The following is a 27,635-nucleotide window of genomic DNA, read 5'->3' as shown; positions in this document are numbered from 1 at the left end:
ACACACACACACACTCACACACACACTGAAAAAAATGATGCGTAAAATTTACTTTTAAAAAGGTTTCGCAACTTTCTGCTTTTGCTTTTTTTAAGTAAATTTAATTTCAGATAAATTTGAGTAACTTCAACTCGTTTTTTTAAGACTTAAATGTTACATAAAGTAAATAAGTGAACTGAACTTCCGTCAATCCTTTCTTTTATTAAACTTTACTTCGTTTATTTTTGCTTAATTTCTGCATACTTTAATTTATACAATATTACTCAAATAATTTATGATACATAATATATTACAATTCCTGAAATTTTTATATTTTTAGTTAAAACACACATAAATTACACTGTCTCAACACATGGATGGCATGTAATACATTCTTTATACTAGTATACTAGTATTTATTAGAAAATATATCTTTGAGATTATGTAAATATTTAAATGTGTCTTTTAACTAACATTATATATAATAATATAGTATAAATTAAGTAATTGTAATTAGGTAATATTGTATAAATTAAGTAAAGAAAGGATTGACTGAAGTTCAGTTCACTTATTTTTACTCTGTGTAACATTTAAGTCTTAAAAAAACGAGTTGAAGTTACTTAAATTTATCTAAAATGTAATTTACTTAAAAAAAATAAATGCAGAAAGTTGTGAAACTTGTTTTAATAAATTTTACTCATTCTTTTTGCCCCCTACAGATTTCTTCGTCCTGGGGTAATTTTCTCTTTTATGGGGGACCTCTGTGATTTTATTCCTGTCTGGAACGACCATGTATGTGTTTTATTTCTCAGATGTCCTCTAAGAAGAAAATTACAGGCTGAATTATCTCATGTTTTTCGTGCTCCTCTGGTAATTTTAGACTACACTAGTACTAGTCATCTTTTATATTGGTTGGCAACACAAGTTGTAAATCTCCACAAAAGCTAAACTGAACATTATCTAAGTAGAATAACCATTGGTATCTAGATAAATATATCTAACGCCAAGTTCCTGAAACATGACTTTCACTCTACACGAGTTGTCAGATCATTGTACCTTCAACACGACACAATTCGCCCGTGAATTACAAGATCGCACACCTAGAAAAAAACCCTGCAACGAGCTGATGTGAAATCTGATGCAATGACATGCAAGACAGATGTTTTCCTTCCATTAAATAGAGATATACAAGTGGTTTGTGCATTCATTTGCATTAGAAACACTATTAAAAAAAAGAAAACATGTAGAGTAGAAAATGGGTAAATACCTGCGGGCTGTTAATGTCAATGTTGGATAACTCTCTTGGCTTTCTACTCACCCCACGTCTTTTTCGTTAGCTGTAGCTTGTTGGTGCACTAATGGTCAGTCACAACACATTTTACACTTACACTTCCAGATAATAAATCTATTTTATATGCTACATATTTGTCAAAAATCAGGCTAAAATTCTCATTATGGCATTTATGAGCCCTCCTATTGGATAGAACTCCACTTGTAGAATGTCGAGCCTGTCAGATTAACCCCCCTGCTGTCCTCAAATTGAAGAACACCCTTTATTTTCTGGGTCAATATGATCCCGGGAATTTAAACCTTCAGAAAAGTATTATAATTACAGATCATTAAACATGTTAGCGAAGTTTACCTACAAGTTACTTTATGTTTATTTGAAATATTATCAGCTGTTCTGGCATTATTTTAAGTGTTTTATTAGTATCATATACAGTAATTATTATAAGTAATGTTTTGTTAAATCAGGGCCTAAATTAAAGGGGCATTTAGAGAAATATTATAAAACTTAATGTCATAGTGACCTCAACATTATTACCACACAAATATGTGTAACGAGGGGAACAGACGGGAGGCGGATTAAAAGCGGGTAAGAACAAGACTTTAATAAATAACAAATAAACAAGTAAACAAATAAGGGAATAACAGATATAAGTTATATGTACACAAACAAACAAAGAAAACCAACAAAGTGCTAAGCTAAACAGATAAGTGGCTAAACTAAACAGATAATAACAAAACAGGGCTAGGGATATATACAGAGTTAAATAAGAGAATAATATACAAAACAAATAAATAACGTGACTAAGAAATTGACCTGACAAATAACAGACTAGAAATAAACAATAGCGTGTAAATACAAGAACATAGAAAGAGCAATAACGTGACGTAGTAAACAATAGCAAACGTGGCGAGACAAACGACAGAGGAAGGTGCAAAGACCGACGGCTAAACATGGACTAAACTGTGCTATAAATAGTAACAAGAAACACTGAACACCTGGGGAAGGGGCGGAGCTACAAATTACACACACGTGATGGAAAAGTACTGGAGAAACACACTAGGAAACGGGGAAAACACAGGAAAACATAGCGAGGGCGTAACAATATGTGTAAAATATTAATATTTCTTATGTGTTATGCCAATAAAACAGCCTAAAATGAAACAAACATTAAAGCTGAAACATTTAAAACATTTCATTTTCATTAATTGTCTTCATTAACTTAAGAAAAGACAATACATTTGAATCACAAAACTAATGTCAACCATTTTTTCAGAGACTTGAAACACTGAATGGGGTCAAATTGCCCCTAAGATAATGGGAGGGTTAATCACTAACACAAATTAACCAATTATGTTCTGAGTTCTGAGAGGGTGGGTGTTTTATACAAGGTGAAATATACTGTATATAAAACAGAAATATGGAATCCCATATAGGGTTACAGAAAAATAATTTCCTTTACGTTGATATTTAGGGCAAATGCGTAGGTTTAACAGTCCTGGTTTACTAAAGCATTTTGCTCACCCACAGTAGCTTCACACTAACATTAAAGGTGGAGCATGAAGAGATCAGTTCCTGCATGTACAGTAGATGAACAGGGGTTGGACAATGAAACTGAAACACCTGTCTATTTTAGTGTGGGATTTTAGGTTTCATGGCTAAATTGGAGCAGCCTGGTGGCCAATCTTTAATCATTAATTGCACATTGCACCAGTAAGAGCAGAGTGTGAAGGTTGGTTCAATTAGCAGGGTAAGAGCACAGTTCTGCTCTAAATATTAGAGTGCAATGCACACAACTTTATGGGCGACATACCAGAGTTCAAAAGAGGACAAATTGTTGGTGCACGTCTTGCTGGCGCATCTGTGACCAAGACAGCAAGTCTTTGTGATGCATCAAGAGCCACGGTATCCAGGGTAATGTCAGCGAGATACCACCAAAAAGGACCAACCACATCCAACAGGATTAACTGTGGACGCTGTAAGAGGAAGCTGTCTGAAAGGGATGTTCGGGTGCTAACCCGGATTGTATCCAAAAAAACATAAAACCACGGCTGATCAAATCACGCAGAATTCAATGTGCACCTCAACTCTCCTGTTTCCACCAGAACTGTCCGTCACCACAATAAATTATTGTGCTCTAAAACCAGGTGTTTCAGTTTTATTGTCTAGCCCCTGTTGTTTGTATATATTTCCTGCATGTACAGTAATTAGCTGTAGTTGAATGTATCTAACTCATCACTCTGTCGTTCCCTCATAGAGAATGTATCTGTGTCTATCCCTCCATCCTGCTCCTCATCCCCCAACCCTTCATCCCCCAGATTAGAGCCACAACCCAGAGGTAACCATACATCTCCTCTCCTCTTCCTGTCCATCCTTCTTCCCTTCCCCTCTCTCCTCCCAATTTTCTTCACTTCTCCCATCTTTCCTTCCCTTCCCTTTTCTTTCCATCTATTCTCTCCTACCGATCCACTTCTTATCTCTCATCTTCTTATTTTTCCAGTACCTCTTTCCTTATATCCTCTTCTCTTTTTTCGTCTTCTCTTATCTCCTCTTCAATTTTCTCTTCTCCATTTTTTCCCTTTTTTTCAATTCCTCCCTTTGTCTCTTCCTCTTTTATCATCTCATCTCTCATCTCATTCTTCTTTCCTTTACCCAATTATTTTGCTTCTCTTTGCTTCCCTTTACTTCCTTCTGCTCCCCCTCTTTTTCTCCTCCCTTCCCTTCCATTCCATTCCATTTCCTTCTATTCTCTCCTTCCCATCCTCTTCGTATCTCTCATCTTCTCTTCCCTTTCCATATCACTCTGTTCTCAGCTTCTTGTTCTCTTCCCTTTTCTCTCCTTCCAATTTCTTTTCTTCACTTTGCTTCCTTTTTCTGGTTCCTCCTCTCATCTCCTCTACTCTTCTATTCCATTTCCTTTCTCTCCTTTCCTTTCCTCTCCTCCTCTCTTCACTTCCCTTTCATTGTTGTCTTTATCTTCTCTTTACTTCCAGTTCCATTTCCTTCCCTTTCCCTTCTCACCTTTCCTCCTTCTTACCTTTCCCTATCTTTCCCCTCCCTTATATCCTCTTCTGTCCTTCCCCTTCTCTTTCCCTCCTTTCTCTATTTTCCTCTCCTCCTTCCTTTCCCTCTCCTTCACTTCTTTCCTCTTCTCTTCTCTTCTCTTCTCTTCACTTCCCTTTCCATTTCCTTCCCTTTACCTTCTCACCTCTCCTCCTTCTTACCTTTCCCTATCTTTCCCCTCCCTTATATCCTCTTCTGTCCTTCCCCTTCTCTTTCCCTCCTTTCTCTATTTTCCTCTCCTCCTTCCCTTCCCTCTCCTTCTCTTCTTTCCTCTGCCCTTTTGTTCTCTTCTCTTCTCTCTTGCTTTGCATGTACTTTTACTTTTCTCTTATCCTCTTCCCTTCACTTCCACATCACTTCCATTCCTGCTTATTCCCCTCTCGTTTCCTCTTCGTTCCTCTGCTCATCATTTGTACCATGTTCTACCCTTTTCCTTCAGAGAAGAGCAACTTACAAGCACTCAGCGTTTTTACTGTTACTGTATGGCTTTATTTATGGGCTATTATTTCTTATCACACTCACACACACACACACACTTACACACACACACACTTACACACACACACACACACGAGTGCGTCCAATGTCTTCAATGCCCTTGTCCTCTCTTAAGCATTAGCACTTTTCTCTGTGCACTCAACTGTTGTGTGCTATTTCTTTCCATTATATGTGTGTGTGTGTGTGTGTGTGTTGTGTACTGCATGTGTGTGACAGACACACACACGCGCACACACACACACACACACACACAGAGAGACAAGAAGAGGAGAGGGAAGGTTAAAGAGGTCTGGAAGTGCAGTTCTCTTAAGTGAAACACACTTTACTGTGACACCGGTGTGTCAGTTAGATCAACCTCTGGTGTCTCCAGCCTGAAGGGGGTGAATGGCCTTGACCGCTGTTATCACCACACACACACACACACACACACACACATACACACACACATACAGGTGCTGGTCAACGAATTAGAATAATTTGAAATAGTGCAATCATGAAATCAGGTGTTCACCGCACCTGTCCTACTCGTTAGACTAATCACAGAACTCGTTACCTGGAAAAAATTTTGCTCAGCTGAGCTTTCCAAAAGGCCCATTTAGGCCATTTAACTGTGAATTTTTGTTTTCTGTGAAGAGTGTTCACTGTGCAGTATAAAGTCAGGGTTGAGTAGAATTTCTAAGTTGTAAAATCAATCATGGGTAAGCAGCGCGACCTCTCAACCGGAATAGTGGCTCAAATTCAAGCCCTTCGCCAACAAGGCTTGACCCAAACTAAAATTGCTGAGCAGCTCGGCATCAGCCAGTCTTCCGTCTGCAAAGCTCTCAAGAGAAACTGCAGCAAGCGCACCAACTGTTCCGGCGTCCGAAAAAATTTATATATATATATTTTTTTTCTTATGATAATACAGGCTGTCTGGGTAATTGAAGACTTGTGTCAGCAGTGGGTGCACCTTAAAGCAGCTGAAATACAGGAAATAATATGAAGGGTTGCCCCAACATGTTTGACATGTACCATATTATCCTTTCCTCCGGGACGTTTCTGCCTCAGGGTTTTACTGAACGTCCAGCTGATGGTCTTTATTTTTCTTCTGCTTCGTGTGTTTCTCTCTCTTTCTCTCTCCTTTAAAGAAGGGAAGTTTTCTCTGGCCGTGTGTGTGTGTTGGTCTGAAGGTGCAGAGATAGTAATACTGTAGGTGTGGAGGGTCTCTTTCTGCTGTCACTAATGGAGCGCTGGCTGCAGGAACACGATGCCAAAAGCTGCTTAATTTTTCATCCCTTATAAAATATTGCTATCCACACTCCTAATGAAATCTACCTCCACAGCCTGCTCAGCACAGGAGCACAGCATCAGTCCCTCCACCTCTCTCTCTCTCTCTCTCTCTCTCTCTATCTATCTCTATCTGCCCCACCCTTCTCCATATGTCTCTCACTTTATGCTTCTTTCTCATATCTCTTTCTCAGTGTCTCTCTCGCTCTCTTTTCTTACCTCTCTCTTTCTCTCTTTCTCTTTCTCTGTCCCTCCTTTCTCCATATGTCTCTCGCTCTATGCTTCTTTCTCATCTCTCTTTCTTAGTGTCTCTCTCTCTTCTTACCCCTCTCTCTTTCTCTTTCTCTTCTTACCGGTCTCCTTTTCTCTCTCTTTCCATGTCTACCTGTCCCACCTCTCTCCATATGCCTCTCGCTCTATCCTTCTTTCTCATCTCTTATTCTCAGTCTCTCTCTCTTTCTCTCTCTCTCTCTCTCTCTCTCTCTCTCTCTCTCTCTATCTGTCCCACCTCTCTCCATATGCCTCTCGCTCTATCCTTCTTTCTCATCTCTTATTCTCAGTCTCTCTCTCTTTCTCTCTCTCTCTCTCTATCTGTCCCACCTCTCTCCATGTCTCTCACTCTATGCTTCTTTCTAATGCCTCTTTTTTAATGTCTTTCACTCTATTCCTACCCCTCTTTCTCACTCTCTCTCTATCTGTCTCACCTCTCTCCATATGTCTCTCGCTCTATCCTTCTTTCTCATCTCTTATTCTCAGTCTCACTCTCTTTTTACCTGTCTCAATCTCTCTTTTACTATCTATCTGTCTCACCTCTCTCCAAATGTCTCTCGCTCTATGCTTCTTTTTCTTCTCTCTTTCTCAAAGACTCTTTCTTTTCTTACCTCTTTTTCTCTTTCTTTCTCTCTCTCTATCCGTCCCACCTCTCTCCATATGTCTCTCGCTCTATCCTTCTTTCTCATCTCTTATTCTCAGTCTCACTCTCTTTTTACCTGTCTCAATCTCTCTTTTACTATCTATCTGTCTCACCTCTCTCCAAATGTCTCTCGCTCTATGCTTCTTTTTCTTCTCTCTTTCTCAGGGACGCTTTCTTTTCTTACCTCTTTGTCTCTTTCTTTCTCTCTCTCTCTCTATCTGTCTCACCTCTCTCCATATGTCACTCACTCTATGCTTCTTTCCCATCTCTTATTCTCAGTCTCTCTCTCGCTCTATGCTTCTTTTTCTTCTCTCTTTCTCAGAGACGCCTTCTTTTATTACCTCTCTTTATCTCTCTCTCATCTCTCTCTCTCTCTGTCCCTCCTCTCTCCATGTCTCTCACTCTATGCTTCTTTTTCTTCTCTCTTCCTCAGACACTTTCTTTTCTTACCTCTTTTTATCTCTCTCTCCTCTCTCTCTGTCCCTCCTTTCTCCATATGTCTCTCGCTCTATGCTTCTTTCTCATCTCTCTTTCTTATTAATTATGTATCTTTCTTTTTTTTCTATATCTCTCTTTCTTTTTCTGTCCACATCTCTTTTCTTTGCCCTCTCTCTCTCTCTCTCTCTCTCTCTCTCTCTGTTCCGAATACACAAATGATCCTCCTGTAACAATGCTGGCAAACTTTGCTCCATTGTTTCGGTTTCTGCTGTGTTTCAGTCTTTTATGCCACCATCTCCATATTGTCTCTCTCTCTTTTTCTCTGTTTTTCTCTTTTGTTCTCTCTTCTTTCCCTCTTCTTTCTTCTTGCTTTCTCTTGATCTGTTTATCTCCGTCGCGACCCGCTCATTTAGACAGGTGATGAAATATTGAGTGGTGTGGTCCGGCTTTGTGTTCAGCTGTGTGTTGGGGGGTGGGGTGGTGTTTGAGGATCGTCAGCACACACTCAAACAGACATCATATTTCCCCTCCATCTCTCTTTCTCTCTCTCTCTCTCTCTCTCTTCCCTCGCTCTGTCACTCTCTGTCAGGCTTCTGGCAGACAACCTGTGTGTTGGAATACACCTGGGGGATGACTCAATCACTGACTTCTTTGGTTTCCTCCCCCCCTCTCTCTCTCTCTCTCTCTCTCTGTGAATGGCAGACCCTGGGGCGGTGGTGGAGACCCACAGTGCAGTACCGTATGCAGTCATAGGGGGCGTTCTGGCTCTGCTGGTGTTCACCGTCATCTGCGTTCTCATCGTAACAATCTGGTGCTCCGTCCGACAGAAAGGTGAGTTCACTCGTTAGTACAGAGTAGTAGCTCTCCAGCCCAGAGGGTTGAACACAATGTCCGCTGGCCGATACACTTTCGCTGCCTGGCTAGTGAATTGGGACACGGCCGGCGGGAAAAAAAAGCCCTTATAAGGAGATAGGGAGCCCAATATTGCAATGCACACAACATTATGGGTGACATACCAATGTCCATGTCCAAAAGAGGACAAATTGTTGGTGCACGTCTTGCTGGAGCATCTGTGACCAAGACAGCAAGTCTTTGTGATGCATCAAGAGTATCCACGGTATCCAGGGTAATGTCAGCGAGATACCACCAAGAAGGACCAAACACATCCAACAGGATTAACTGTGGACGCTGTAAGAGGAAGCTGTCTGAAAGGGATGTTCGGGTGCTGTTTCATTGTCCAACCCCTGTATATACACAGTGTTGAGTATGTAATAAATATAGCTGAAAGTTCTGGAAAGCATCTGAAAAAAATAAAATCCTACAGACTAATAAACCTGGCCTGCATGAAGGTGAGTCAGGATTTGGGTGAGCGAGAGAGAACAGTGACAGCTGAGTGAGGAGATAAGAGATTTTTGGCGTATCTCCTGGAGCTGCCGGAGCCGCCGCGTGATCTAAAGAGACGTGGTGGGAAACACAGGTGTGGTCTGGCTGTTTTATAGCCCTTTAAGTCGACTGTATCTAGTCGATATCTCTAAAGAAATACTTTTTCCTGCTAAAAGCTGTTGGCACCCACAGTGATGCCCATGTGCCAAGAAACGCAGCCCATACTAACAAGTCTTGTGCAGTCAGAGGTGATTTTCCTCGGTACGCTTAAAAAACATATGTGGACTGAATCTACTGGAGGTAGTGTCTTGAAAACCTGCCGAGGAGCCCAGGAGCCTAAGCCTAAGGAGGAAATACGCTGTGGAGTAAAGACTCGAACTGAAAAGCCCCTCAGGCCATGATGAGGAAACACCTAAGAGGAACCAAGACTGGAATAAGGGAAAGTATCTAGAAGTGTGGAGCAGAAACAAAGATGGGAACTAAGATTGAGAAGGTTAAAACTCTCTAAGAGCATATGGTACAATCATTTAGGGCCCTATTGTACATCCTGCACAAGGCGAGTTGCGATGCTCATTGCTATCTTGCACCCCGTCAAGAGTCTATTTTCACGCCTTGCACCTGTGCCGGTAAAATAGCGTCAATGGTTTGGTGTGGTGGTCTGGAAGTGAGGTGTTTTCAGATAAATATCTGTTGTGTTTCTATACTCTATATTTTGGCGGCAGAAAAAACAGGAGCTCCACTGACTCATTAAAACCTTGACAACAGTCAACAATCAATCATCAGAGTCCATTCTGATGATTGACTCAATATTTAACTCAACAATAAACAGAGTAAAGAATAAAATAATATTAATTAAATTCATTTCTTAACCCTGGTCTCTTCCCTAAAATTGTATGTTTTCAACCGGATCAAACTGATCAACTAATAAAACCACACATTATAGTGTTAAACATTGTATATCAGGATACTTATTGTAATTGTATATATATATATATAGAATTTTTTTCCCCTGAGACGCTTGAATACCCCGCCCTGAACTTCAGTCAATCCTTTCTTTTAGTAAACTTTACTTTATTTCTGCATACAATATTACCTAATTACAATTACTTCATTTATACAATATTACAGAAAGTTTAATATTTTTAGTTAAAACACATATTTAAATATTTACATAATCTCAAGGATTTATTTCACAAACAGACCAAGTCTCACTGTCTCAACACATGGATGGCATGTAATATATTCATTTTATCTTTTTAGTAAGCTAAAAAGAATGTATTACATGCCATCCATGTGTTTTAAATTTTAGTCATCATAATATATTTTGTATCATAAATTATTTGAGTAATATAGTATAAATTAAGTAATTGTAATTAGGTAATATTGTATGCAGAAATTAAGTAAAGTTTACTAAAAGAAAGGATTGACTGAAGTTCAGTTAAGTCTTGAAACCGAGTTGAAGTTACTTAAATTTATCTGAAATTAAATTTAGTGGTTAAAAAAAATGTAAATTTTACTCATCGTTTTTTTCAGTGCAGAGAATCCGTCGCTCTGAAACAGCAGCGCCTCTTTAAACCAGGAAACCCGACCGGACCTCGCCAGCCTGACGAGACGTCACTTCGTTAATGACCTCGTCAGCAGCTGCTTTACATGCCAAAAAAAAAGCCCCCGCACGAGATCGATCTTTTAATTAAGACGCGTTTCGGAGTCGGGCTTGGAGTCGCTGGAGCTGAGCTGAAACCAGTCAGCCTGTGATGACGTGAAGGGAAAGGTTACTGGGTGTCGGGCTGCTGAGTGCAGGGAGAACGCTGCTGATGATAATTATACACACAGTTCATTTGAGATTAATTAGGAGTTGCTGTGTCGGTTCCGCCCCTCAGATCAGGGGAGCTTTGAGTTGGGTGGGGGGTGATGGTTGAATGGAAAGGAGCATCTCACATTAATTTCAGCAGGAAGAGAGGGTCAGATCGTGTTTAGCGGCGCTGATTAGCGCTTATTGTCTCCGCTTGGACTCGATTGGTTTAGATCCAATTGATCCAATTGATCCAATTGATCCAATAGAAAAAGTGAACTCTAAATGCTAATAATAATTCTGTTTATAATCTTATGCCAGGTTCACACTACACGACTCCATATATGTAACCCCATATTGTAAATAAGCTCACAGTAAAATTATAATACATTTAACATTAAGAGTTGATGTTAAATATATAAAATATATATATATATATATATATATATATATATGTGATGAGTACAAATATGCTTCTTGTTCCTGTTTTTTGTAAGTAGCAAACTTCTAGTATACATCATAACTAAAAAAAAAAATTTTTTATTCTAGTTTTTATTTTCTAGTATATTTTCTAACATTTACTTTCTAGTATTATTCATGGGTGTAAAATATATATTTTAATATATGTACTACAATTTTAAGCATGTTACAAATTTACGTTACATTTTTTTTCTCTGACATTTAAACGTGTTATTTTTTAACAGTGTGTCTTATAATTTACTTGTATTTATTTTACAGAGCATTAAAATACTTTTATTTATTTTTTCTTAAGTGTTATATTATTGTAATATATTTTATTTATTTTTTTATAACATATAAAAATATATATTTTATATGTTGTACAAATATATTTTTAAAAACATTTCACCAATGTAGTCATTTAATTTACTTTCTAAAAAGTTACATGATACATTGTGCTTTAAGTGAACTACGGTAACAGCTGTTTTTTTCTGAATTGCATTAAACTAAATGTGTATATATTTTTTAAATACAATATATATTGAACTTTTTAAAAAGTATGATCAAAGTTTGCTTTCAAGCATTTGATGAAAGCATAGTATTTTTAATATATTTTAAGTAGATAAATCTGTTAATATATTTACGACATGGTTAGACATTTCTCAATATGTTTTGAGAAAGTACAGTTAGGTATATATACATATATATATATATATATATATATATATATATATATATATATATATATATATATATATATTATTATTATTATTATTTTTTTTTTTACCAGGGAAGCCACAGTATCTATACTTCTACCTGGGAACTTCAGTTCAAAATGTTAAGCTTATATATTTTTATATATGGCCGATTGGTACTTTTGGCAGCATGGGCAGTGTGCTGCAAGTCCTGCTGGAAAATGAAATCCGTGAACGTGCTAACCACTAAACCACCGTATCTATACTTCTTCCTGAGAAATGAGACGAATACTTTTGACACCTTCTCTCTCTCTCTCTCTCTCTCTCTCTCTTTCTTTCTTTCTTTCTCTCTCTTTGTCTTTTTCTCTCCAGGTTCATATCTGACGCACGAGGCGAGCGGATTGGATGAGCACGGCGAGGTGCAGGAAGCCTTCCTCAACGGGAACGACACCAGCCAGGGCAAGAAGGAGTATCTACTGTAACAGCCTGTAGTGGACGTCCACAATGGAGTGTACACCACAACCACTCTCTCTATACACACACACACATATATACACACATACACTACATCAAAACACACACAGCCCTCTTCATACCTACCATAGCAGTGCCATATGAGGGCAAAGAGAACGAGAGGAAGAGAAACAGAATTAGCTGAGAAGAATTAAAGGGCCCATATCGGGGAAAAAAAAAGACCTCAAGTTATTTTTTAAAAATAGAAGTTTGATGTACCGTGTGAACATTGTGAACGTTTTAATATGCATCATTAATTAATCCAGCTCGTACAACTCATTTTAAAAAAAAAAATCACCATGAAACCCATTTCCATTGGATCACAAACATTCATATATCCACATTAGTGCATCTCAAAAAAAAAAAAAAAAAAAGAGAGAATATCATTGAGATTTTACTTTATTTCAGTAATATCAAAGTTCAAAATGTGAAACTCATATATCTATTTTAATATATAGTTCTATTACACACAGAGAGTGATCGATTTGAAGTGTATTTCTTTAATTGTTGATGATAATTATGGCTTACAGCCAATAAAAAAAAAAACCAAAAAATCAGTGAATCAGAAAATTTGAATTTTTAAGAAGAAGAAGAACAAGACCAATGGTACTTCTGGTACAGTGTGGGCAGTGTGCCAAATCCTGCTGGAAAATGAAATCCGCATCTCCATAAAAGTTGTCAGCATGAAGCTTTTATGAAGATGTGGATTTCATTTTCCAGCAGGACTTTGCTCACTTGGTTTCATATGAAAGTATCAATAATCATCGACAATAAAATAAATAAGCTATTGAAATATATCACTCTGTGTGTAATACATCTATAATATATATATATATATATACATTTTAAACTGATTTACTGAAATAAAGTAGCTTTTCAATGATATTCTAATTTTTATTAATTTTCTTGAGATGCACCAGTATATCTGTTATCTATCCAATTTATGGCTGAAGTTTATTTTTCCCCACATTCTTAAGGGTTTTAGCCTAAACTTAGCATTTTTTTTGGTACTTTACATTTCAGCCTGTGTTCCCTGTGTTTTTAATGAGGGTCGTGTACATATCAGTCTTTTGAAGACACAGCAAAGAGAAGGGACTGTGATTGGAGGGATGAAGCGAAGTTGGGAATGAATTATGACTGTTTTGTTCTTGTGGACGAACACAGTTTAGTCCAGTCAATATTATGAACACCTGCTTTGTGTCGACACCCATTGTCTATTAACCCTGTTTAGCATGAATTTTATTTTTCAAGGAAAATTTGTACATTTTGGAAGCTTGATTCTCTGTGGATAGATTACAAACGTACATTTTGATTTTCTCTTTTGATAACAGCTTCGGGCGCCATCAGTGGTACCTGTGCCACACTTTAAAAAACACTTTTGTAAAGGGTTAATCGATAAGATTTTTGTTTAATTCTAATAAAACTAAAGACAGACTGAAAGGATCCTTATAACAAAAGTAAGCAAAGAAGCAGAGATCACTTTAGTTTCGGAATCAGTTTCTCTGATTTTGCTTTTTATAGATATATATTTGAGTAAAATGAAAATTGTCGTTTTATTATATAAACTCAGAACAACACTTCTCCCAAATTCCAAATAAAAATTTCGTCATTTAGAGCATTTATTTGCAAAAAAAAAGGCTAGTTTTTAATGGCTGGTTCACAGTTTTCATGCGACTTGGCATCACGTTCTCCTCCACCAGTCTTACACACTGCTTTTGGATAACTTTATGCCTTTACTCCTGTTGCAAAAATTCAAGCAGTTCAGTTTGGTTTGATCCATATTCCTCTTGATTATATTCCAGAAGTTTTCAATTTGGTAAAATCAAAGAATTTACAAAGAATATATATATATATATATATATATATATATATATATATATATATATATATATATATATATATATATATGCAATGCGTGTAGAAACAAGGGTTTGCTCCTAATATTCGAACTGGACTGAATACAAAAGTGAAGAAAATGGGCCTTTTATCACTGAAATGAGAGTAATAGAGTAATAGAGAAAGAGAGAGAGAGAAAGAGAGATGCATCGTAATCTCAAACTGTGCAAAACTATTACAGTTCCTCCTCAACAGTAGAAGCTGTTGGAGAAAAGTGCCTACAAACAGGCTGATACCCAGCAGCTGGATTGAATGTTCCAGTGTAAACACCCGAAACGCTCTGAATTACCAGAACATCTCGGCCACTGAGGCGAATCCGAGCCATTCAAAAAATAACTCCAGCGAGGGACGAGTACCTCATGCTTCATTTATCAACCATCTACAGCAGGTACTGGAGCTCCAACACATCCCAGCACTGCTTCCCCTACAAGAAACAAACAAAAAACACACAGTGCTTCTATCTTTATCAGTTTTTTCCTGGTCAGGAAACAAGGCAACTACTTCCTGATCGATTTCTAGGTATATTTTAACCTCTGTTTTCAAGGCGCACCAGATTATAAGGCGTGTTACGCGACACTAGTAAGGAACAGGGGTGTCTTCATGTTTCTCTTCTAATTCAGAAGATCTCGCCACTGGGTGGATGGTGGTGGAGGGGGAAATGAGTTAAGTAAAGCTAAGCTAAGTAAACTGTAAACTGTAATTCTTAAAAAAAACATTCTTATAAATTCAAACGAGTGCTGGATGTTAGTCTACACAGATGATTTATCTTCTAAAAAACTGTTTATTTGGGTGAGTAAAGCCCTTCCATTTATTTAGAGTAAGCTTAGATTTCCAGATTTCCACTAAGGCTGGGTGCAGCAGCATTAGCATTAGTCCTGTGTGTTGCAGTAAGCCAGGGCGATATTAGCTCGCACAGTTAGTGTGGTTGGCAGCTAATGCTAGCCAGGCTAGGATTCGTAGCAGGCTAGAGTCCGATACGCTCGCCTCTGAACAGCGAAAGAGCTAGTGCTTAGCGAGGTTAGCGGCTAATGCTTATGCTGCTTCAGCAGTGCTAGCCAGGGTTCATAGCAGCCTACAGTCCGATATACTCACTTGCCTCTGAACAAGGAAAGAGATAGAGCTTACCGTGGTTAGCGGCTAGTGCCAATAATGCTCCATCAGTGCTAGCCGGGGTTTACAACAGGCTACATGTCGATAATACTCACCTCTAAACAACGAAAGAGCTGGAGCCCAGCACAGTTAGCGGCTAATGCTAATGATGCTCCAGCAGTGCTAGCCCAGTTTAACAACAGTAGAGTCTCTCTATCTCTCTCTCTCTCTTCCTCTCGTTTATTAATAATTAATAATAATAAAAAGACAATAGAAGTGTCCTTCTAAAGCCGAGCTGCACAGACTGGACCTGTGACTGAAGCTGAAATCTGAAAAAAAAAAAAAGTGTTAAAAAGCCGAATAAGGGAATGTTATTTTCTTTTCTTTAATTGTTTTTGGTTAAATGCTACACACTCACACATACACTTATACATATATACACATATATACACATACACAAACACATATACACACACACACACATATCAACATCTGAACAAACACAAATGAAACATATCTCTTCACAAGTCATTATTTGTATAAAAAAGTCAATTACAAAGTAAATTAAATTTAAGTCTTTTAAGAAGTGAACTACGAACAAATAAAAAAAACAAACAAAAAAAACAACACAAAAAACGATTTACTTTTGAGCGCATTACCAAGCGATGCTATTATACTAACACAGAATATTAGTCTAGAGGTTCAACGACGAACAAATTACTGTTGAGTGATCTTTAAAATAAAAATGAGAAAAATTAGAAAAAAAAAAAGATTTAATTTTTTTTGTCTTTAAAAGATACGTTTTTTTTTTTTTTTTTTTTGTATTATTATTTGAACTATTACAATTGTTGTTACTGTTATTATTATTATTATTATTATTATTATTACTGTTATTATAATTGTAAATGTTACAAAATTGTACACTTTTCCACATTTCGCTTATTTTATTTTTTTTGTTTGGTTTGACTCTAGAAGCCCCGCCCCCTCAAAAAGTCTTTCTTTCTTCTGCATCGTCTCTTCTCTTCTTTCTCTTCTCCTCTACACTTTCCTCCTCCTTCTATCCTCATCCTCTCTGTGCCCGATTGTCTCCTCCGTCTCTTCCTCTCCTCGTCCTTCGCCGTGTGTTTGCTTTTCTTTATTTTTTTTATAGTCTTCACGTCGCTGTTGATATAGCTAACTGTGTTTCTTTATAGGAGAAAGACAACAAGCACGACAAAAATAAAGCGTACTTCGAGAACCCTCCTGTCAGACGCCTGTCTTTACTGGTTTGCACAAACTCATCGCAGCACGTCAATAAAAAGAGAAGAAGAGTGTGGGTGGGGGTGTGGGGTGGTGGTGTTTGGGGGGTGGCTCAATACATTTATAGGGGGACATAAAATCCCAGCAGGCATGGGATATAAGTTTGAAGGCAGGAAGACATTGGACACAAGTTGGAAGAAAATAATAAATAAATAAAAAGTTTCTCTGATTTTGCTATTTATATATACAGGGGTTGGACAAAAAAACTCCTGTCATTTTAGTGTAGGAGGTTTCATGGATAAATTGGAGCAGCCTGGTGTTCAATCTTTAATCATTAATTGCACATTATTGCACCAGTAAGAGCTGTAAGAGTGTGAAGGTTGGTTCAATTATCAGGGTAAGAGCACAGTTTTACTCAAAATATTGCAATGCACACAACATTATAAGGGACATACCAGAGTTCAAAAGAGGACAAATTGTTGGTGCACGTCTTGCTGGCGCATCTGTGACCAAGACAGCAAGTCTTTGTGATGCATCAAGAGCCACGGTATCCAGGGTAACGTCAGCGAGATACCACCAATAAGGACCAACCACATCCAACAGGATTAACTGTGGACGCTGTAAGAGGAAGCTGTCTGAAAGGGATGTTCGGGTGCTAACCCGGATTGTATCCAATAAAAAACATAAAACCACAGAATTCAATGTGCACCTCAACTCTCCTGTTTCCACCAGAACTGTCCGTCACCACAATCAATTATTGTGCTCTAAAACCAGGTGTTTCAGTTTCATTGTCCAACCCCTGTATGTGTTTGAGTAAAATGATCATTGTTGTTTTATTCTATAAACTACTAAACAACATTTCTCCCAAATACCAAATAAAAATATTGTCATTTAGAGCATTTATTAGAAAAAATGAGAAATGGCTGAAATAACAAAAAATAATGCAAAGAAAAAAAACAAGTTCATATTCATAAAGTTTTAAAATCAGTTCAGAAATCAATATTTGGTGGAATAACCCTGGTTTTTAATCATAGTTTTTTTATGCATCTTGGCATCATGTTCTCCTCCACCAGTCTTACACACTGCTTTTGGATAACTTTATGCTGCTTTACTCCTGATGCAAAAATTCAAGCAGTTCAGTTTAATGGTTTGGTTTGGTGGCTTGTGATCATCCATCTTCCTCATGATTATATTTTAGAGGTTACCAATTTGGTAAAATCCAATAAACTCATAATTTTAAGTGGTCTCAACAGCATTGAGGGGCTGTTAAGATTATAATCTTTAATAGACATTATGTTGATCACCATACGTTGATTCAGTGGTGCTTGAAAGTTTGTGAACCCCTTCGAATTTTCTATATTTCTAAATAAATATGATCTAAGACATCAACATATTTTCCTAAAGTCCTAAAAATAGATAAAGAGAACCAAGTTAAATAAATGAGACCTAAAAAAATAATACTTGCTCAATTATTTATTGAGGAAGATTATGTGTAATAGTCTTCACCAGTCTTACACACTGCTTTTGGATAACGTTATGCTGCTTTAGGCATCAAAACTACGAATGAACACATGTGGAGAAATAACTGAAAACATGTTTTATAAACTCTAGTTTCTTCAAAATAAAAGCCACCCTTTGCTCTGATTACTGCTTTGCACACTCTTTAGGCATCATTCTCTCAATGAGCTTCATTTAAGAGGTGGCCACCTGAAATGAAAAGTTTTCCAACAGTCTTGAAGGAAGGAAGGAGTTCCCAGAGGTGTTTATTAGCACTTGTTGCTCCTTTGTCTTCTTCACTCTGTGCTCCAGCTCACCCCAAACCTCAAATCTGGATTGGGTTCAGGTCCGGTGACTGTGGAGGTTCAGCTCTTTTTTTTTTTTTTGTTAAGTACATAAAACTCCACATGTGTTCATTCATAGTTTTGATGCCTTCAGTGAGAATCTACAATGTGAATAATCATGAAAATAATAAAGAAAACCTTCCACTGAGTACCAGTTTTCAACATCCAGAGTGTGTTTGTGTGTGTGTGTGTGTGTGTGGATCAATGCCTTTACAGGTGGCTATAAAAAAAAGAGAGAAGGGAAATTGTGTGTGCGATGGGGGGGCATTTAAATCTCACAAAGCGAGAGATAAAAATGAACGATGATAAAAGATTGAATGTAGAAGAGCTGGAGTGATGAATCAGAATGATGATGGGGAAGAGAGAGAAAGAGAGAGAGAGGAAGAGCGGGCGAGAGAGAGATAGCGCAGCTGCAGAAAGCTACACCATTACGCCGGCGTTATTTCCATGCAATCAATGCGCCATTCTGTCAGAAGACACTCAGCAGAAGGTTTTATTGCCGGCAGGCTTTTGGATCTAAAAGCCGGTGGAGGTCGCGGCGCCGCTGATCGATGTGTTTGTCCTCCATCGATGCGCGGGCACAGCAGAAGCCCGTCATAAAGAGTGATTGTGGAGCGGCGATCAAACGCGGCGCTCTGCGCGTGCGCCGGAAAAGTGCAATTCGAGATCCTCGCTGCTTTTAAAGTTCGGCTTTAACTCTTAGAACTCTAGCCTTGGTGTTTTGGTGTGTTTTCTTTTCTCTTTCAGGTCTCTTCTCTTATAACACAGTCATTATTTTATCAGACAGTCACATTACCTGATCTCTTTTACTCCAGAAGACATACGGCTGCTTAAAAATTAAAAAATATAATCATTTCAAAATGTAAAAGGAAGCAGAATTGTTATATTTTCCTGGAACTGATCATGTTTTGGTCAAAATTATACCAATTTTTACTTATTTTTGAATGTATAGACTTTAAATATATTCACACCTAAGATATCTTTTCAAAAATTGTTAGACTAGAGTGTTTATGAGTTAAACGCCTAAGAATATTGATGATTATTACATATTAAAGTTCATTACATGGCTTATTAATTATTACTTATTATTAATTACAAGTGTAATTTTAACTCATTCAGATTTAAATGGTGTCCAGTGTTGGAGTTATTTGACAGAGTTGAATATATTAGTGTTAATCCCACTTAAAAACCCAATTAATACTGGGCAACTCCACAGAGATTTAATAAAACTCCGCCCAGTTAAACACGTTATTTGCATAATGGGTGTGTCCCCCAGATCCTAACTTACCATCAGTGTGAAATCTTGCCCACCAGGGCTACCTTCTATTGGGTGTTGTGTTATATTTTGTTTAATGGTTGTTTGTCTAGCCAATATATTGTAGGCTATAAGAGAAAGTTACCATCCTTTGTACAGTAAATTGTGATAAAGTGTTGGTAATGTACATACTCCAAACGTTGTAAAATTAACACTTTAGGTGTTGCTATAACACTAATGAACAACACTAACATAAGAAAATAGTACACTGCACAGTGTCATATTAACACTAAACATTTAACACTGCTATCAGTGTAATTTTTACTCTCTGTACAGTGGGACCATATATGCTCCAAAGGAGTGTTAAAGTTAACTCTTTAGGTGTTGATCCAGCACTGCTAATTTTACTGTGTATCCAAATATAGATTATGTTTATGTGTGAAGGGATTCCTGAGTAATTAAGCTGAGAACACAAGGTGTAATTTTGGACGAAAAATAAATCCGTCCTACTGGTTTCTAGAAATATTTTCTTCGCCCTAATGAAGAAACAACCCCTGGCCCCTGGCAAATGACCACTGTAGGTAGCCAATAAGAATTCAGGATTTCTCCAATGTTGAGATAAATTGAGAACCAGGTTTCAGTGTTCCTAAAGTCGACCTTGACTGCAGATTCTTACTCTGGTGATGTCATGCTCTGCCCTGTAAAAGTTACCAAAAAAGTCTTTGGTGAACTTCAGGTCGACCTCCCCTCATTCAGGGAGTCACGGCTGAGAGTAAACGCTTGGGATTGATTGAAGTGGATCCAGCGACAGCGGCAGGGAAGCGCTTGTGTCGCCAGGAAACGAAAAAAGCTTTCAAGCCCACAGAACTATCGAATGGTCTCTCTACACCAGAGAGAGAGAGAGAGAGAGAGGAAGAGAGCAAGAGAGAGAGGTTTCGCTTGTTTTTCCCTCATGTCGCCCACCCTCTGTTCAATAACGCTTGGCGGGGACTCGGGTATAGCGTGCACTTCGCCGCGACTAGACTAGAGAGAGCTTCAGAGCGCGAGAGAGTGAGAGAGCGAGAGTGAAATGAACAGATGAAGCGAGAGATGAAGAAATAGTCCAAAGGGACCACCTGTCATGGAGCGGCGGAACACGAGAATATGAAAAGGCCGGGGACCAAAGGGCGGAGAGATGGAGTGTGAGCTGTGCTAAATGAGAGGGAAAGAAGCGAAGACCCTCGTGCGATTCGATTTGAATATCAGACAGAGCCTCGGCGCTAGCTCCAGTTAGCGGGAGCCGGGCGTTTTGTTCGGGAACTCGCTCGCATTAGGACACGCATTTAATCAAACCACAATGAAAATCTGCATCGCTGTGAGCTTAATCATGCTTCAATACGATATTATCCTCCCGCTAGATGTTATTATTACAGTCGCTTTAATTAAACACATCCCGGATCAGTCTCCGCCGCCGCGCTGCTCGTGTAGCCTGTTAATCCCGGCGCTGCGGCGAGGGATCGGGACGCGGCCGGCGCCGAGGCAGATATTGGAGGTGGTCGTCGGGGGAATATTAATGTGAGCGCTTCAGCTCTCTGACAGGAAATCATAATCATTATGAATAGACGGAAAGGAGGAAGGAGAGCGTTCTCGTGCGGCGAGCGCCGCCGAAAAGCTGCTATTTAAAATCTGCAAAATGTTCTGCTAATCTCAGACTGGGTTCAGGCAGCTGACTGGCAACCCGAACACTGCAGTTTAAACGTCAGGAATCGCTCGTCATATTAATAACTGTTATTGGGTGTACACTGGCAGCCAAAAATAATGTTTTTGGTGTGTGGGTAGAGGGGAGGAGCTTTTGTTGCTCTTGCAAAGGCCTTGATGGTGGCCTGAAAGAAGCGAAGCTAAATCTGAATAGACGGCTTCAAACACCTTTTTCACTTATACTTATACACCAAAAAGAACTTAGGGCACTATTTTATTCATCTATAGCGCACCAGTCAATTTGCGAATAAAAAGTGTGGTTAATTTTGGGCGTAACAGGAAATAAACCAATCAGCATGCCATTCTTTGTCATTCCCTTTAAGAGCCGGGTGAGCTCTGACTTTGGCACGTTCGTATCTTAACAGCGCAGTGCTCAGTCTCAGCAGAGACAGATACTGACCTGCTCGTTCACACTGTGAAGATACACCAGCAGCTCATTTAAGGGAAAAACAATGTTATATTATTCTTTATTCTGTTTATTGTTGAGGTAAAAGTCAAAGGTTTGCGCTCTGCAGATGGCGCGTCTATAGAAATGGACTCTGATGATTGACTGTTGTCCAGGTTTACTTCAGTAAGTTGAGCACTGAGTGTTTTCTGAACACACCTCATGTACGGTATGTACAGATCCCTCCCTCAAAAGAACCAAAATGATGTTTCTTCAACTGATCTAGTAGGTGAGGCTCTGGTAGGGGTTTTAAGGGGTGAGGGGTGGTAACAGGGTGGTTCTATACAGGTTTTCATTTATTGGAGCATCCAAATGGCTCATAGAAGTATTTGATTCCTGACACTCATACTCACACTCATACACTGATTCATAAAAAAAAAAAACATGAAAGGAGATGGATGGATTCTTTAATTTTCTATTTACATTTACATCTTTGACATTTTAATCTCTAATCTCTAATCTCTAATTATATTACAACTTTTTTTCAAATTTTACTACTTTATTCTCAAAATGCCATACCCTATAAATAAAGCATAATATTGTGAGAATAAATCTGTAATAGTACAAGATTAAACTCATAATAATTTCAGTATAAACGTGCACCTGGATGGATGTATGGATGGATGTATGGATGGGTGGGTGGATGGATGGATGGATGGATGGATGGATGGTTGGATGAATGAATGGATGGATGGATGGATGGATGGATGGTTGGATGAATGGATGGATGGATGGTTGGATGAATGGATGGATGGATGGTTGGTTGGATGAATGGATGGATGAATGGATGGATGGATGGATGGATGGTTGGATGAATAGATTGATGGATGGTTGGATGGATGGATGGTTGGATGAATGGATGGATGGATGGTTGGTTGGATGGATGGATGGATGGATGGGTGGATGGATGGGTGGATGCATGGGTGTATGTATGGATGGATGGATAGATATTTACATCCCTACAGGAACAGTGCCTTTTGGTGTTGTCTCAGGTGGACAGAACTCCAGTGGAACTGGGCTCAGGGGCTTCACTCGAGAGCTGGTTGGAGGTACAGTCGACTCTAGAGAGGAAACTACACCAGCTACCGGGTCCGGAGGTCCTGTGAACAGGAGTGGAGGGACTAAGCTGTAGGCCTGGAACAGAACAGAGGCCACAGACTTTATCCAGATGGGTCTGAGTCCTTGTGGAGAGAAGAGACGCAGGGCGTGGATGACATGCAGGGGGAGACACAGGAGAACCAGGAGACACATAGACAGAACCAGAGAACGGGACTGGACTCGGTTTTTCTTCTGGACTCCAGTAGACCCTGCGGCTACTTTCTGAGACATCAGGCACATCAGGTCTATATAGACAGCCATCAGGACGAAGACGGGGACGAGAAAGACGGCGACTGCGTAGACGTAGACCAGGAACACCGGGCTGAGGACAGTGTCCGGCGCACAGACTGCCCAGTGGCTGCTGTGGATCTCCTCGTAGGTAAAGTTGTGCAGGTCCTCCACCAGGAATTTAGAGAGGAAGCCCCCGTACGGAAGGTGCTTCCCGATCACAGAGCGGTCTTGAGAAGGCGGGAGTTTGGGTGGTTTGTGGGAGGTGTGATTAGGCCTTAATGGACCATCCAAACCCAACTCAGACGTCACCTCCTGCCAGGTGTCCAGAGAGCTGCAGACGATGAACTGCGCGAAGGCGGTGACCACAGAGCAGACCCAGGTGAGGAGCACCAGGTACAGCATCCTCTGACGAGTTACCAAGCTGGTGTACCTGGAGGAGAGAGAACTACAAGATTAATATTCTGGCCTACGTCCTGGACAATCCTAGACTCCTCTAGTGAAAAAAGTAGATTAAAGTACAGGAGTTGGACAATGAAACACCTGTTTTTTACCACAATAATTGATTGTGGTGAGGGACAGTTCTGGTGGAAACAGGAGAGTTGAGGTGCACATTGAATTCTGCCGTGATTTGACCAGCCGTGGTTTTATGTTTTTTGGATACAATCTGGGTTATCACCCGAACATCCCTTTCAGACAGCTTCCTCTTACAGCATCCACAGTTAATCCTGTTGGATGTGGTTGGTCCTTCTTGGTGGTATGCTGACATTACCCTGGATATCGTGGATACTCTTGATGCATCACAAAGACTTGCTGTCTTGGTCACAGATGCTCCAGCAAGACGTGCACCAACAATTTGTCCTCTTTTGAACTCTGGTATGTCACCTATAATGTTGTGTTCATTGCAATATGCAATGCACTGAATGTACTGAAATAAAGTAGTAAACATTAGCTAAAATAGCTAACTAGCTAGCAAACAACAGTATTTCACTGTAGAATATCTGTCAGTTGTTTAAACTATAGCTTGCTAGCTGACATTATCTGGTGCTTACCACTTAGTATGTGGTGCTTAACACTTACTATCTGGTGCTCACCACTTAGTAAATGATGCTCACCACTTGTTGAGTAAGTGGTGTTCACCTTAGTACCACTTACTATGTGAGTTTCTCATTTTGAACTGATATACTGAAATAATGAACCTGTCAATTTATTCCTTAACACTTTATCTTGGGGGAAATTATGTCATCTTTCCTATAAAACTCTTAATTAAACCCATGAAAGCCTGAAAAAAAACAAGCAGATGAACAGAGTGAGTGGTGTGTGTATGTTAATGAGTCTGGAGTCTGCCGCTAGCTCACCTGTGTCCCAGTCGGCCCTGCAGGTGGGCATTGATTGTGAGCAGCAGCAGCAGCCATATAGTGAACTGTCTGATCAGCATGGGGCAGCAGATGAGCGTGATGCACGTGTAAAGGCACTGTGGGCTCCTCAGGTTCAGCAGCATGTTGATCGGGACCCCCACCGCACCCCCCACAGCTCCCACCCAGGCCAGGCACAGCTTCAGGCAGCCGGACACGGTTTTACCCAGGCCGGACGTCTCCAGACCAGAATTACCCATGCACAGCCTGACGCTCACCCCGATCACACACACCGAGAGCACACACTGAATCATGGAGAACAGCCACACCGGCATGATGTCTGAGAAAGAGAGGAAAGAGAAAAATTTAAGTATTTTCCTTGTTAAAGGTCTTCTTCTGCTAAAATCCACTTTTTCTTGCTCTTTGTAAAAACACAACAGGTGTCTCTTGAGTAGCTAGTAAAAGAAAATGTTCAGAAAAATAAAAAAATCGATCAGGAAAAGCATCGTGTATCTGTCAACCTTTGAATTAATATTCATGGCCACGCCCACCTTGGATCGCGACCACCAACAGGGCTCAACAGAGCTGAACCGGGCAGCGCAGACGCCGTCTCGTCCGATAGGAGCTAAATAACAGCGCTAGGAACAACATGGCAATTCGTTCCTGTGTTATTTGTGCGAATAACACATCAATCAGTGTTTATATGCTTTACCCAGTAATTCAGAGCTAAGGAACAAATGGCTAGAATTTGTCTATGGAGGAAAAACACCACCAGTGAAGTACAACTGAGATAGGTTGGTGTACGTTTAGAACAGGTTAGTTTACACTAGTTAAAAGTACCTGGACCTGGACTACCCACCTCTGTGTGTAAGAAACTATAGGTTTGAATAGGATCTCCGGTGGATTTGGTGTTTTACAAAGACTCTAAGGCTAGTTTAGTTATACAGTAACATGTGACATTGCAAAGACTGTTATTAGTGTTATTAATCTGTTCTAACTGTTGTCCCTCTCGCTGCCTCCTGGTGTCACAGTGCTGTTAGCCAATCAGAGGCTAACAGCACGTCTCCACCGGAGTAAAGCAGCGTTGAACAGGATCACCAGAGCACTTAAAAAAATAAATAAATAAATAAAAAACAGCATTTATTCATACTAGAGACCACAACTACACATTTTAAATTGAGTGTAAAACACAATTATGTATTCCCATAGTTTATTTTTTTTTTAATGTTTTAATGTTTTATGGCCTTTTTCTTCACAACATTTCTCCTAAACTCATATTCATAAAATTGTAAGAGTTCAGAAATCAATATTTGGTGAAATAACCCTTGTTTTTAATCACAGATTTTCATGCATCTTGGCATCATGTTCTCCTCCACCAGTCTTACACACTGCTTTTGGATAACTTTATGCTGCTTTACTCCTGGTGCAAAAAATTCAACCTTGGTTTGATGGCTTGTGATCTATGATCAGGCAGGAGACTCCCAGAACGTCCAAGAGAGGTGGGATGTCTGGGAGCTTGTTAGCTCTATTAGCTTCAAACCTTCAACGATTGAGATTCAGATTTGAAGGAAAGTTAGTGGTGGGAAGCAGATAGTAAGTGGTGAGCACCACATACTAAAAAATAGCTACCTAGCTAAAACATTCCCTACTGAAATAAAGTAGTTAACATTAGCTAACATAGCTAACTAGCTAGCTTGTTAGCTCTATTAGCTTCATTCAGATTCATAGAGATTCAGATTTGAAGGGAAGTTTAAGCAAACCCCAGCTGAAACCCTCGGACATGTTTCAGCTGATTGCTACATTAGAGATGAGTGTTTGATTTTTGCCCGAGCCGACGCTTTTAGAAGAAAGGCTGTGAAAGTGGCAGGTAGAAGTGGCAGGTGTGCAGATTTTGGCCTATGCAAAAAAATCAAAAATAATAATAAAATAAAGAAAAAATGGAAATGAAGCGAGATCTCTGGGGGCGCCAGACGAGCCGAAAGTCAGCAAAGACTCGCCGCTGCCGCCGCCGCTGTCTATCAAGTGCAAACAGAGAGGTAAAAAGCCAGACAGTTCACACGCAGTTGTGACGGCGCTGGTCGCGCTCTCCTCTCGCTCTCCTCTCGCAGCTTTGACAGACAGGTAATTTCACTGCGCGCTCCGACAACAAGCTATGAAATGCGCGAAAACGGAGAAAAAGGAAGGAAAAATACATGTTAAAATAAGCACACAGCTCCTGGATATATGCCACCTGTCTGCACATCATAATGAGTCTGACCTTTTCAGCAGTATAATGACCGTAATCACTTTTGGAATGCCCGAGAGCGTCGCGCAATAACGAGCAGCAATTGTGCTATCTCTCTTTATCCGCCACTCTTTTTTTTCCTCAGTGCATCTCGACCCTGGGGCCCGCGTCTTATTTCGCCGTTTCCCCGCCGTCACACATTGATTAGTTGCAATAATTAATGAGTATGAGCGCTAGAAGTCATCTCGTCCTGGCGCTCCCCGCCGTGACACATTTCAGCTCCTACACAATTAATTACAGCGCTTAATCAATTAAGAGTAACCAACATGGACCTGCTACACTTCTCAGCACTGCAGCACAATAGGAGATTAATTAGAGGAGCAGTGGACACACGGCGACCAGGGTTTCACAGCATTACTACATTACAGCTGTCAGAAACACGTGGGGACGTTTCAAACTATATCTGATATACAGGGGTTGGACAATGAAACTGAAACACCTGTCATCACTTTAGTGTGGGAGGAGGTTTCATGGCTAAATTGGAGCAGCCTGGTGGTTAATCTTTAATCATTTGGTTCAATTAGCAAGTTAAGAGCACAGTTCTGCTCAAAATATTGCAATGCCCACAACATTAAGGGTGACATTATGGAGTTCAAAAGAGGACAAATTGTTGGTGCACGTCTTGCTGGAGCATCTGTAACCAAGACAGCAAGCGAGATACCACCAAGAAGGACCAGCCACATCCAACAGGATTAACTGTGGACGCTGTAAGAGGAAGCTGTCTGAAAGAGAGGTTCGGGTGCGAACCAGAATTGAATGAAGAATCATCCAGGCTCATTGCAACAGGACAGGCAAACCAAGCAATCGAGTGGGCCCCCGAGTTGGCCTGCGGCCCCCAGACAACGACTATGACTATGGTTATGAACTGAAAGTGGGCGTCT

The 27,635-nt window shown here is 39.7% G+C and overlaps 2 protein-coding genes across 4 annotated transcripts in view; one reads left to right on the top strand and one right to left on the bottom strand.

Moving 5' to 3' along the window:
- The window catches only part of cadm4 (cell adhesion molecule 4), a 338,968-nt gene extending 322,459 nt beyond the window's left edge, over positions 1 to 16,509 (top strand). For 2 of the 3 annotated variants that reach the window (XM_022674242.2, XM_049480676.1), the window contains 3 exons: positions 3,525 to 3,605; positions 8,148 to 8,276; positions 12,147 to 16,509. In XM_022674242.2, coding sequence (XP_022529963.1) covers positions 3,525 to 3,605; positions 8,148 to 8,276; positions 12,147 to 12,256 — 320 coding nt within the window. In that variant the 3' untranslated portion in view covers positions 12,257 to 16,509. The remainder of the gene's footprint in view (positions 1 to 3,524; positions 3,606 to 8,147; positions 8,277 to 12,146) is intronic. The other variant, XM_049480677.1, reaches the window with a different exon arrangement.
- A 5,811-nt stretch (positions 16,510 to 22,320) lies between these two features.
- LOC111193393 (uncharacterized) lies at positions 22,321 to 24,805 on the bottom strand. The gene is made up of 2 exons (XM_022674044.2): positions 24,474 to 24,805; positions 22,321 to 23,548 (listed from the first exon to the last, which is right to left on the bottom strand). The coding sequence occupies exons 1-2, from the start codon at positions 24,803 to 24,805 to the stop codon at positions 22,741 to 22,743; spliced, it is 1,140 nt and encodes a 379-aa protein (XP_022529765.2). The 3' UTR covers positions 22,321 to 22,740.
- Positions 24,806 to 27,635: the final 2,830 nt, after the last annotated feature.

Source organism: Astyanax mexicanus, chromosome 6, assembly GCF_023375975.1.
Source record: "Astyanax mexicanus isolate ESR-SI-001 chromosome 6, AstMex3_surface, whole genome shotgun sequence".
Classification (NCBI taxonomy): Eukaryota; Metazoa; Chordata; class Actinopteri; order Characiformes; family Acestrorhamphidae; genus Astyanax; species Astyanax mexicanus.
The sequence above is the reverse complement of the archived record's forward strand: the minus strand, read 5'-3'. Positions and strand labels throughout refer to the sequence as shown.